The sequence below is a fragment of the Pseudoliparis swirei genome, chromosome 19 (assembly GCF_029220125.1).
Source record: "Pseudoliparis swirei isolate HS2019 ecotype Mariana Trench chromosome 19, NWPU_hadal_v1, whole genome shotgun sequence".
In the NCBI taxonomy this organism is placed as follows: domain Eukaryota; kingdom Metazoa; phylum Chordata; class Actinopteri; order Perciformes; family Liparidae; genus Pseudoliparis; species Pseudoliparis swirei.
In genome coordinates, this window is record NC_079406.1 from 15540440 (window position 1) to 15553030 (window position 12591).

General features: G+C 43.0%; 1 protein-coding gene across 1 annotated transcript; it reads left to right on the forward strand.

The window, feature by feature from the left end:
* The first annotated feature begins 5019 nt into the window (after positions 1 to 5019).
* wfs1b (Wolfram syndrome 1b (wolframin)) lies at positions 5020 to 12475 on the forward strand. The gene is made up of 10 exons (XM_056440276.1): positions 5020 to 5143; positions 5945 to 6333; positions 7829 to 7905; positions 8087 to 8231; positions 8363 to 8536; positions 8684 to 8764; positions 8947 to 9113; positions 9276 to 9512; positions 9625 to 9743; positions 9995 to 12475. Exons 2-10 carry the CDS (start codon positions 5946 to 5948, stop codon positions 11538 to 11540), a joined length of 2934 nt encoding a protein of 977 aa, XP_056296251.1. The 5' UTR covers positions 5020 to 5143; position 5945; the 3' UTR covers positions 11541 to 12475.
* The last annotated feature ends 116 nt before the right edge of the window (positions 12476 to 12591 follow it).

A 12591-nucleotide genomic window follows, 5' to 3' on the forward strand; every position in this document is an offset into this window, starting at 1 on the left:
GTGCGGGAGAAACGTCCTGTACGTCGTCAGGGCGTACGGCGGTACGGCCGGTGATCATGGATGTTCTTCATGGTATACCAACACAAGAACAAGACAGCATGTGAAATACAACGTGAGGTTCATGCGAGCAAGAGAAACCATACACAAATATCTGTTTTTATTTTCTATCTTCAAGGGTTTGTTTGATTTTTTGTTCATATTTAAACGTCTTTAATTAAATTAATTCATTTTGCATTATATATATATATGTAAACTATATATATATATATAAACGATATATATATACACCATATATATATATATATATATATACCTTTTCACTCTATGATGTCTAAAATGTTTTTGCATTCTTGTATCTTGTATTGTAGTCTACTTGTACCTTGTGTCAAGCAATGTAGCCTACACGAGATGATGATGATGATGACGATGATGATGATGAATGATGACCAATATATTATAATATAAGGTCCACTGGGAATCTAAATAAAATAATTTGTTTTTTATAAGTAAAACCATAATCATCATTGTCAGAAACTCACTGTATCGTATTAATATATCTTGCTGGTAACTGAAATGAATCCTAATTTTGTTTATTGAGGACAATATAACTTGTGACAGAATTGAGTGAAAGAAATGTGACAACATAAAAGCGGTGTGTGTGACCCCGATTGTGGAGGATGCATTACTTATGCACAGCTGCATGTCTCTGCCTCTCCACACAGTGCCTGCCTGTATGCCATTCACAATGCATCATGAATGCTCTCTGTAGCTGCAGCATATGTCCATTGCTGCAAGGCAACATAGGTCACAGGAAGTGGAGGAAGAAGAGCAAATAGTTGATGATTTTTCATTCTCCTCTTCTGCAGTGGTCATTCACTCATCCAGAATTGGTTTTCCAATTATCATTTATCCAGGTTGTTTCCGCTTGTGCACTTCATATGAATGTAACATTTTTGTGTGAGATAAAACTAGCTAGGGTGCGTTTGGTGTATTAAGCTGTGCTCCATTCAGGTTCCTGCTGAGGCCAGCAAACAGACATAGACAGAGAGATAAAGTGAAAAAAACATGGTGGTTGCCGGCAAAGAGAGAGACGGGGAGAGGGAGGGATGTGTATCCTGCTTTATTTTGGTGAGGGATTGACTCAGAGGGAATGTGCGCCAGAGAGCAGTAATGAGTTTCTTTTAATGGTTTTGCCTGAAGTATTTTTACTGTTTTCCGCAGTTTAGTATGGGGTCTGCAGTCTTTGTACTTTGTACTCTCTCGCTCTCTTTCTCTCTCTCTCTCCACAGAAAAAGGATAACGGCAACTTTGTTTTATTTTATGTCACAATAACCTTGTGATTAGGTCTTGTGATAACTCATCTGCAAATTATAAAACATCCCCAGGTGTTAGATTTTGGTTTTAATATTGGTGGTATTAACGTGTAAAAGTGATGGTATAGGGTGAAAAGCATCTTTCTAAGAGAAGGTGTCGTGACTAGGATGAAAGGTCAACTTATACAAGAATCCAAATTGTGGATTTCATCATCGGGAGAAAGAAGCAGTCTATGTCATCTCTTAAACCCAGTGAATAATATGAGGAGTCTGTGTTGAATGTTGAGTTCTGGAATGTCTGGGTTCCTGAATGTCTATGTTCCTGAATGTCTGTGTTCCAGATTCTGGTATTTCGGGTTCCGGAACGTATTGGTTCCGGAATGTCCGATATCCGTTTCGGAATGCCGAGGTTCTGGAATGTCCGGATTCTGGAGGTTCTGGAGATTTTGGAATGTTCGGGTTTTGGATTGTCCAGGGTTCTGTTCTGAAATGCCAGGGTTCCAAAAATGTATTTTTTCCACAGAATATTCATGTTCCGGAATGTTTAATTCTGGATTTTCTGTGTTACAAGTTCCGTAATATCTGGGTTCCGTAAAATCTGGGTTCCGAAATGTCCGATTTCCGTTTTCGGAATGCCGGGGTTTTGGAAAGTTCTGATTTTGGAAGTTCTGGAAAGTCCGGGTTTTGGAATGTCCAGGGTTCTGTTCTGGAATGCCAGGGTTTCATTCCGAGAATGTCTTTTTCCGTAATATCCGTGTTACGGAATGTTTACTTATGGAATTGCTGTGTTACGGGTTCCGTAATATCCGGGTTCTGAAATGTCTAGGTTCCGGAATGTTTGGGTTCTGGAATATCCAGGTTCCAGAATGTGGTTCCAGAACATCTCAGTCTGATATTCTATAGTGCATCCTAAAAATCTTTGATTTATAACATGAACATAACAAGATGTGTAAAGTGAAGTTTCTTTGCTTTGTAAAAAGCCCAGTAAATAAGGTTTTTCTATGTTCCTGACCTTCTGGGTAAAATATGAGGTGTTTAATGGAAATGCTTTTGTTGAATGTTCCATTACACAGTCCAGTATTTCCCCCTCCAAATACACCAAACTGGCTACACCCAGAATCATAATGCGAGCTCTTTAATGGCTACAGTGAAAGTGCATACTCAACAAGGAGAGTGAGAGCTGTATTAGTTTACATGGTAATTCCAGTAGCCCTAAATGTAAATATACTCTATGCCCTTTTCAGGACATTAACTTAAACATTTTTTGTCATTTGTTTTGAAATTTTATAAAAGGCTTTCGATAAATTCTAAAGTTCAATATACACCTCAAGTGGACTGTCAGTCTACTGTAGACTGTGGCTCTAAGGAGGCAGGGGCATTTGGTGGTGAGTAAAATAAATTGTTAAGTTGCATTTTGAGAGATGTAGGATCAAGGATTTATGGAGCCTGAACAATGGGGTCTAAAAGACAGGATAAGTTGACCACTGCTCTTTCAAAGCTGACAATTACAGCAAACTTTAAGTGAGTAAATCACTGGAGATCCCCTTTAAGACAAAAGACAACACATTGTTGTGACTAAAGACCACAGACAATTATTTCTAATTGTCGTTGATTTTCTTCTTTCTGCGTGCTCTTTTCCACACAGGCCTCAAAATAGCTTCCGATCAATACATAGAGGGCTGGCAGCTGATGAAGGGACATAAGCAACAGGCAGGAGTTGAGTTTTCCTCCCTTAAAAAGTATAAGAAGTGCCAATGATGTAAGAGGTCATAATAACAGGCTCATATAAAAGATGGCTCATGACCTAGGACGATTAGTCAGTGGCATCAACATTACAAGAGTTGGATTAACTTCTTGTGAGATTCCAAAGTGGAATCTGTAGCATTGTATGATAACACATTGTCTGTACTTATATTAGTTTCATAACATAAACAAGCTGATATTTTTAAAGTACACTGTGTGTAATAAGAAGGAATTTACCCAATGTATCAGCTGGCTAACATCTATTCCATCCCATTCCCTGCAGACAGAAACTTCAACGGTCAGAATAAATACTGGGCTGCTGTTGTGATGGAAATACTCATCTTTACCTCAGTCAATGTCTGTTATCACATGACTGGTTGCTATAGTTACTGACCATAGCTCATCTCCTCCTCCTCAGTTCTCTCTTCCTGTGAGAGTCATTGGTAATGCCGGGGGAGACCGTGGGGAGGCCTGAACTGAAAATATAGGGCCCTGTTACCTTAACGCTAAAGGAGATGAAGAGGAGGTTGAGAGCATTTTGTACTAACAGTCTCTATTCTGTTGTGTCATGTAACCCCTTTTACTATAATAAGGGCAATATATATGAGATTAGATAAAGATAATGGGGAATTCTCCATCACATGAGCACTAGAATCGGTCAGGATTACCGTGAGGGGATACAGAGAATGAAAACAAGCTCACACAATCTGGTTTGAGCTGCTTTGCCTAATTTAAATGGCAAATTCGTCTGTGAGTGCACGTGTGTCCAAACCCATTTAAAAGACAGATTGCCTAATGTAGATTGAAGGTGTGCATGTGAAAGACCAAAACCTGTGCAAGGGTCATGCTTATCCTCTCAACTGGATTGTGTTAATCTACTAATCAAGAACTATTTACATAACTGCTTCAATGCAGCTGCAGTTAAGCAATTACTGGCCCCTTTTCCCTTTTCCCACAATGTGGTTTCTACTCTCATTCCCAGACTGGAACTTTAACCTCACCCCTTCCCCCTCTTATTAACTTTAATGTTGCTTCCCTTGTCTCCTTCCGGTGTTCCTGATCGCAGTTTGCATTGCACATGTGAGCAATAAGCTCTACTCAAGAGCATCTTTATAAACTCTTGTGTTTGGTCAAAGTCAATATTGTGTTGTCACAGAGTAAATCATGACAATGAATATGATACCCACATCACAGATTTAGATACAGGTTATCATAGTTTTTACTCAAAGGATGTGTGCCTGTACTGTAGATCATCCTCTCATACTGTGGAGTTTAGATTATATCATTTCATATAGATGTTAGACAAACAGTGAATTCTAAAGAAAACTAATTACATTAATGGTAAAGGTTACAGTACCTTATCCCATTGATAATATAAATTCTGCATTTACTATATTCCAAAAAACATCGTGGTTTTAAAATGCCATGGTGTGTTTTTATATTGCAAACCGCATTGACTAAAACACTGTGATATTTTCATTCATATTATATCACAATAGGAATTCACAATATATACGGAATGCACACTCATAGCGTGCGTCTCATTTGTAAATTAAATGACATGTCGTGTACTGCCATCTCCTGGTAAAACAATTGTATTACGTTGTTGCAAATGGAAAACAACAACACATAATAAATAATGATGTGTAACAACAAAGGGACATTAAAAAGCACGACGCTCAAATAATGAAACATATTTTTATTTATGTTATATTTTAACTCATCTGTAATAACAATCCCTGATATAGTTCGACAATTGATTGCTCTTGACTGAAATGAATGACGTCGACTTGCTCCCTTTACAACCAATCAAATCGCATTGTTAAAAGGTTAGTCGTCAATTGTGTCCAATCACAACGCGCAGAATACGAAGTGGGCGTGACCTCCCAGTGGAGTAGCTGACAGACTTGACTGTGCACTGTGTATGCTTTGAGTTTGACCACAGAGAACCAGCGGACTGACCTGACCGGCACATTTGTTTTTTACTAAAACGAAAAAGAACAATGATTTGGGACACATAATAGTAAATTAACTGAGTTATTACTCGCGTCCTTATCACCTGGAGGATTGACTTCACCGTGGTAAAGGTGAGCGGACTGTGATGACGTTAGCATAGCAACACAACCACCAATGGTCGTTATTTTAGTGATCCGGCACCTCTTTCACTGTCGGTTACATAAAGCATGTCGCTGTATAAACACTGCGTTGCATTGGCTGCGGTCAGCTACATGTAGATGTCTGCATGCCCACTCCACTGGTTGAACTAGTTTGATTAGAGACCCTTTTCCCTGGCCAAGGGGGGTCCCCCCATAACACGCAACAGGACGTGTCCAGTCGGGGCACTTTAACCTTCTCAATATAGCTGCTCAGGGATCACTTGACTTAAAAAATAATCTGCAGAGCACATGACATAATGTCACGCACAAGACAGCTGTCAAGATATTAACCGTTAAATAAAATACAAAAAGTAGGCTAACAGTAGCCTACTTTTAAACTGGCACAGATCAATACTGGCATGTGCTCGAGTCAGATAAGCCAAAGACGACTCTAGTCCAATGACTGCTGTCAGTTGTTGTTGTCACATGTTTGAGAGGTGACTGTTAGTACGACATTAAAGCTGGAGTTGTTAGATTATTATTAAGTAAGTCATTGCAGTTTACAGCAAATATTCAAAACTCTATTTTCTCATCTTGTTCATTCATTTTTTGCTCATTAAATATAGATGTATATAATGATCCTTCATAACAGCTGGTACTTAACCACAGGTGTCAGTGCAAACATTGTACCTTTCCATCATTCGTTTAGTCTTGAACATTTACTTCCCTACACACTCTTTAAACCCGAGAGGTTTATTTTTTTGATAATTAGTTGTTTGGTATGTTTTTCAGCATGGAACCATGTTTGACCGGCAACCCAGCGACCCCGAAACCCAGCCCCTCCTCCACCCTGAGGCCAGGCCCTTTCTCTTCTGGCTCAGCTTCTACAACAACCGCACCAACTTCCGACCGCCTTCAGCCTAAACTCACCCTGCCAACACCTCAAACCACACCCTCGTCTTCTCCCTCCACGGCCTCCCCTCGAACTTCTCCATGTCTTTCCTCCCGTTCGTCCTCCCAGTCCACACCGCCTGCCTCCCCTCTACGCCAGCCTATAAGGAGCCCCTCACAGGTGGGCAGATCTCAGCTTAATGCAACCTCCACTGGCATTCCCCCGACTGGATTCCCAGTTGCTGGAGCTGCTGCCATGGCTCAGCAGCCTTCTCCCACACCTGAATCAGGTGAGAATCAATCTCTGAGCTTTGACCTTTTACACTTATAATCATAATTCTTTACTTTTCTGTCTCACTTTTCTCTTCTCCACTAATCACAGCAGCCAACACTCCCAGTTTGCTGTGTTTATGGTAGTGTCTCCATGACAACATTAGACATTTACCTCAACATGTAAAGCAGCCTGTCTCACTCGGCTGAAACCTTTTCAGACCATTTCCACTCTGAGTCGTTATTTCCCTCTCACCAAATCCTGCAGTGAAGGATCACATAGTAGCAGATATGTTTGCTGCTCTGGGAATATCGCTTGTTATTTGTTGTATGACTTTGTAGTGGCGTCTAGACATAGAAATATGGAGTATTATTGGAAAGAGTGAAATCTAACACCTCAGTCATTCAATTTGGACCCGTTTAGACTCCTACACAGCCCGGTACCCTGAAAAATGCATGCCCTGTCCCATGTGTCTAGCTGTTAACATTAACATAATGTAGCTAATTAAAGTATAAATGGGAGACGGTTGCATCACTGTCTCAGTGTGTGAATTTCATCGGGGATGCTAGCAGCTTCTGTTATTTTCGGGTCTCGGCAGAGGATCGCAGTAAGCAATGCACAAGCAGTATTGACGGGCATCTGATGGAAGTTACCGGAACCCATTGCATTTTCTTTTTGCTTTACGTATCACTTACAGTCGGTGGCTGTTTTGAATCTTGTAATGCACATGTGTTGCCCCCTCCATCTTTTTCCTAGTATCCATGACACAACAAATGTGACACCTTACTTTACTGGAAGCAGACACATTTTCCATGTGAGCTCCAGCTAGAGTGAGGCACTGGGATTTGAAATGATCAGAACTCATCAGCAAAAGAAGACGATAATTAAAGCAACAGGGTTCAGAGGGACATTCTTGTCACGGCAATCGCTGTTTCTGGAAGGATCTGACGCAATGGGATCTCTCATCTTATTGAATGCCACATGCAACTGGACTGTTTCCATATGTAGAAGACAGTATTTTAAAACCAAAGATGAGTAAAACATCATCGTCATCTATATTGGATTGGATTGGATTCAATCTATTGTCATTGCACAGAGTACAGGTACACAGGCAACAAAATGTATTTTCTGCATTTAACCCATCCTTGGTTCTTAAGGAGCAGTGGGCTGCAGTGATGCGCCCGAGAAGCAACTGGGGGTTCAGTGACACTTCGACTTGCAACTAATGGGGAGAGCGGGGATCAAACCGACGACCTTGGGGTTGCAGGACGACGCCCTTACCCCACTGAGCTACAGCCGCCCCCCTATATAGAAGATAGTTGAACTCTTTTAAGTTGAAGTTTAAGCATTTCCACATTCATATCATGTGTCAGTTGTAGACATTAACTTAAAATGGAAACATCTTGGTCAGCAGTTCAATATTTTATCTGGCACAGTTTTACTACGAATCTGTTGTATATTCTCTACCTTTGTGTTGAGGACTCGTGAAATCCACTTTATTCTGTTTCCTTCAGAAGAACCAGAGGAGGAAGTCAGTCTTGAGGATTTGGAGGAGAAAGCAAAGTCGGGAGATGCTCGAGCACAGTGCAAGGTCAGTGTACACCAACATATTGCAAAGATTATTGACTGTAATGGCCATACGGTGGCCAGCCAAGTAATGATGAATGTTATTTTAAGAGCGACATGTTAACGGGAAGGACAGGTCACGCGTCGAACAAGTCACATCGATGCTTGCCTCGTAAATGTAAATGTCTTTGTGTGCATCTGCCCAGATGGGACGTTACTTCCTGGCCGTGGGAGAAGAAAGAGATGAAGAGCTGAACAACTGTACAGCGGTCACTTGGCTAGTCCAGGCTGCTAAACAAGGACGCAAGGACGCCGTCAAACAGCTGCAGCGGTGCTTAGCCTCCAGGAAAGGTACCGAAATGTCCCCATCCTACCCGTTGACTCTTAGTAAAGTAGTGTCATTGGTTTGATGCCATCAGTTGGTTTGATTACCCGTCAACTGGTGCTGAGAACAGTGGTCCATCCCCCTTTGTGTTCTTCAGGCATCACTCTGGAGAACATTGAGGAGGTGAAGAAGCTGTGTTCAGAGACGCGCTTTGAGAGAGGAGTCAGGAAAGCAGCTCTGCTCATGTACTGGAAGTTGAACCCGGAGAGGAAGAAGTCGGTGGCTGTTTCTGAGATGCTAGAGAACGTTGAACACGTCCACATGGAGCCAGGTACGGGAGTGCACATGTTGTTATGTTTTTAGTTGCTTAATAGAAGGATAATTAACAGATTTTTCGAAAGAGGCTGAAAAATACAGACAAGTTGCATGTTGAGGAGAATTCTTTTAACCTCCTGGACTATCTCTGCTCCATTTATAGGCAAACCCGTGTCGCCCGGCCCACTGAACAGCTCTGCCAAGAAACAGAGGAGAGTCCTGGAGACGATGGTCACCAGTGAAGGCATGTGCTCACTAATTGTCTATGTGGAATTTGTTATGTTTTCCTCTTGCCTAAAACAATACAAGGGCAGTTTACGTATCATTCTTGAGTTTGAAGAGATGTAAAAGCAGAAAAAGGAACTTTCAGATTAACATTTTCTTGTACGTTAACATCTGTGTGTCCTCCTCTGTACGTCTTTGTAGCCAGATGCCAAGTGGGTCTTGACGACTTTGTTGAGATGACGAAGAAGTATGCTCAAGGTGTTGCACCTTCACCCGTCATGGCTACAGAAGGAGGTGACGATGATGACGATGACGACGACGATGATGTCGTGATGAAGAATCCAGATAAATTGCCCTTACACCAAAAGGTAGGAAGCTCCCAGACGTTTTGAGGATGTGATTGGTGTTTCCTGTCAGCAAACTGGTGGCTCATCAATGTTTGTTACAGCTCTCTAAATACGGCTTTTCTCGAAGTAGTAATCCGATTTTGGGACCTAGTTGAGCCGATTGTTTTCTTGTGGTTTCTCCAGTTGCTGAAGTTCCCTCTGTTCGCCTTGCTGGAGATCAAGGAGCACCTCATCGACTGGGCGTCGCGGGCCGGCATGCAGTGGCTCAGCGCCCTGATTCCCACGCACCACGTCAACGCACTTATCTTCTTCTTTATCATCTCCAACCTCACAATCGAGTTCTTCATCTTTCTCATCCCTCTGCTGGTTTTCTACCTCTCGTTCTTCTCCATGATCATCTGCACACTGCGGGTATTTCAGGTTGGTGATTGCTTCTTTTCAAGAAACTTTGAATAGAGCTGATTTCTTATTGAAATGTGAATTGATTATTTTATTTCTTTTACCAGAGGATGATTTGCCTATTTTTCTACAGAATTCCAAAGCGTGGGAAAACTTTCGAGCCATGACTGACCTGCTGACGCACTTTGAACCCAGTCTGGATCTGGAGCAGGCTGAGACCAACTTTGGATGGACACACTTAGAGCCTTATCTGTAAGAACATCTCTGTTCACATAATTCGTCTATATTTCATCCTTTCCTTTTACACGTTTAATCTGGTTGGTTTGCAAATGTTTTGTTCAGGTTTTACTCGTTTTACCACAAGTTTAGCATTTCTTTGGAGATATAGTCATGCAGTTTCTGCTTTGGCTGATTTATTTCAGCAAACTTTACGTTTTTATTTCACTTCATTAACCTGTTTCTTCTGCAGCTCAATGAATACGTCCCATCTCTTTGTGTTACAGGTACTTCCTGTTCTCTGTGATCTTTGTGGTGTTCTCTTTCCCTGTTGCTGATAAATCCTGGATCCCCTGCTCAGAGTTGACTGCTGTCGCTCTCTTCTTCACCGTCACCGCCTTCCTCAGCCTCCATGCCTCTGCTCAGCTCTTCGCTCGTCGGGCCCTCGTCACAGAGGTCCTCTCCGGAGTGTGCTCCCTCACAAACCTCCTGCCAGACTCCCTCCCCTGGTTCCTCCGGGTCTTCGGGATGACGTTCATCACTTTGCCTCTCGGGGACCACGTGGTGTTGAACCTGGGGGTGCCATGTCTGCTATCTGGGCACCTTTTCTATCTGCTCTTCCGTATGGCCCAGCTGAGAGGCTTCAAGGGCACCTACCTGTGCCTAGTGCCCTACCTGGTATGCTTCACCTGGTGTGAGCTCAGCTTGGTGTTCCTTAAAAACGCCTCTGTAATAGGACTCATCCGCACCTGCATTGGCTACTTCCTCTTCTTGTTCGCCCTTCCTGTACTCTCACTCGGCATGGCAGCAATGCTCTTCATCCAGTTACTGCACTGGTTCCTCGCTCTGGAGGTGACCAAGATGGTGGTCACCGTGATCATTTGCTTCGTGCCAGTAGTGCTGAGGCTTTGGACTCGCTTCAGCCTCAACCCCATCGTGGTGTTCCGGTCTTTGTCCCGGAGCAGCGTCGTGAAGCTCATCCTGGTGTGGCTCAGTGCGGTGGTGCTCTTCTGCTGGATGTACGTCTTCAGGTCCGAAGGCATGAAGGTGTATAACTCCACCCTGACGTGGCCCGAGTACAGCAGCCTCTGCGGCCCTCTAGCCTGGAAAGAGAGCAACATGGCCCAGACTCAGATTCTCTGCTCTCATCTCGAAGGACATCGCGTCACGTGGACCGGACGCTTCCGATACGTCCGTGTGACCGACATGGAGAACGGGCCTCACTCGGTTATCAACCTGCTGCCTGTCTTTGTGGGGAACTGGATGCGCTGCCTGTACGGGGAGCCGTATCCTTTGTGTGAGGAGTTGGAAACCATCACCGCCGAGCCCCGGCCTCAGCCGGCCCCGGCTCCTCCTCCAGAAGATCCCCTCTGTAAACTTAAGAAGCTGGCCAAGCACGAATGTCACATCAAGCGCTTTGACCAATACAAATTTGAAGTCACAATGGGCATGCCGCTGGAGAGGAAGACCAAGAACGGGACGATCATAGAGGACGAAGATGCGACGAAGGACATCGTCCTGCGGGCGAGTAATGAGTTCAAGTCCATGCTTTTATACCTAAACACAGGAAGCGTGGTGGAGTTCAGCACCATCCTGGAGGGCCGCTTAGGCTCCAAATGGCCCGTGTTTGAGCTGAAAGCCATTCACTGCCTGTCGTGCGGCGATGCCCGCTTGCCCATCCGCCGGCAGTACAAGATTGAACACGACTGGAGGCGCACGGCTCAGAGAGCCCTGCAGTTTGGGTTTGACTTCTTCTTTAACCCCTTCCTGACCGCTAAGATGGAGCAAAACTCAGAGACTGAAATCGAGACTGTGACACAGGAGGAGGGGTAGAGATCTGGCAAACAGCCCTGGAGGATATAAGATGTATGATTATGATAATACTAGTGAAAGAACATTATTGATTGCACTCTTCTTAATTAACACTGTAAGAGGGTGAACACATACTTCAGAATTTGTAGATCTGGTCATGAGAGTGTGTGAGTTTGCATTCTAATAGCTTTTGAGCCAAAATATGTCATAACTCTAACTATAAGCACACAAGCACACCACAAACAAACTGCTTGGAAGCGGACCGAGACCCCCCTTTTCAAGCAGTCTCGGTTTGGTGGTTTGCTCTGCACCAGATTGACAGTTTTCACACCAGTTCAAAGAACCGAGCAAAGAAACCTGAGTTTGTTTAAACCGGTTGTGAAAGCCCCTTGACAATGGGGAGAAACACATTTACTGCATAACACTAACGATGGAAAAACACGATTAAAAGTTCCTCAGATATGATCAGTTGAGCGTTTCATCTGATTTTAGCTGCACATATACACCGTCTCTTAACCAAGTCATTTCTAATTAGTTTGTTCATTGTACAAACACTGGGTGTGCTGAACCACGTATGTACAGATCAAATATTTGTACCCAAAATCATCAGCATTTCACAGTGTCCTTGTTGAACTGTCATTGCTTCGTCTGTGGGAGACGAGTTACATGTCACGGTTTCCTTTGCTGTCAAGCTTTCATAATTTAATATATCAAAAATATGTGAAAAGAAAAGACACTAAATCATATCTTTATTCCTTAATCTATAAAAAGCGTAGAAGTTTATCTCTGCCGTTGCTGTTCGGCCATCTTTTTCTCCTCTTTCTGTTTCTCTTTCCTTGTTCTCTGCTGTGCAGAGATTACAAATATTGAACATTTGAATTCCCTGAGCGATGATGTTTTAACTTAAGATGTCACTCCTGTTTTCTTTACTGTGGCTCATAAACGTAATGAAAACACGCGCTTGTTGCTGTTTTTCTTCAACATTAACTGCATTAGATTATTTTACATGACGAGACGAAATGACTGCTGGGGAAAAGTTCAGTCAATGGGATTCATTTGGGGGCAATAAGGG

What these genes read in the sequence shown, in the direction of transcription:
- wfs1b (XM_056440276.1), top strand. Translation starts at nt 5,946, where the DNA reads ATGGAACCATGTTTGACCGGCAACCCAGCGACCCCGAAACCCAGCCCC. An exon ending in ATGCTCGAGCACAGTGCAAG is followed by an intron (nt 7,906 to 8,086) that starts GTCAGTGTACAC and finishes GCATCTGCCCAG; the next exon opens with ATGGGACGTTACTTCCTGGC. An exon ending in ACACGTCCACATGGAGCCAG is followed by an intron (nt 8,537 to 8,683) that starts GTACGGGAGTGC and finishes CTCCATTTATAG; the next exon opens with GCAAACCCGTGTCGCCCGGC.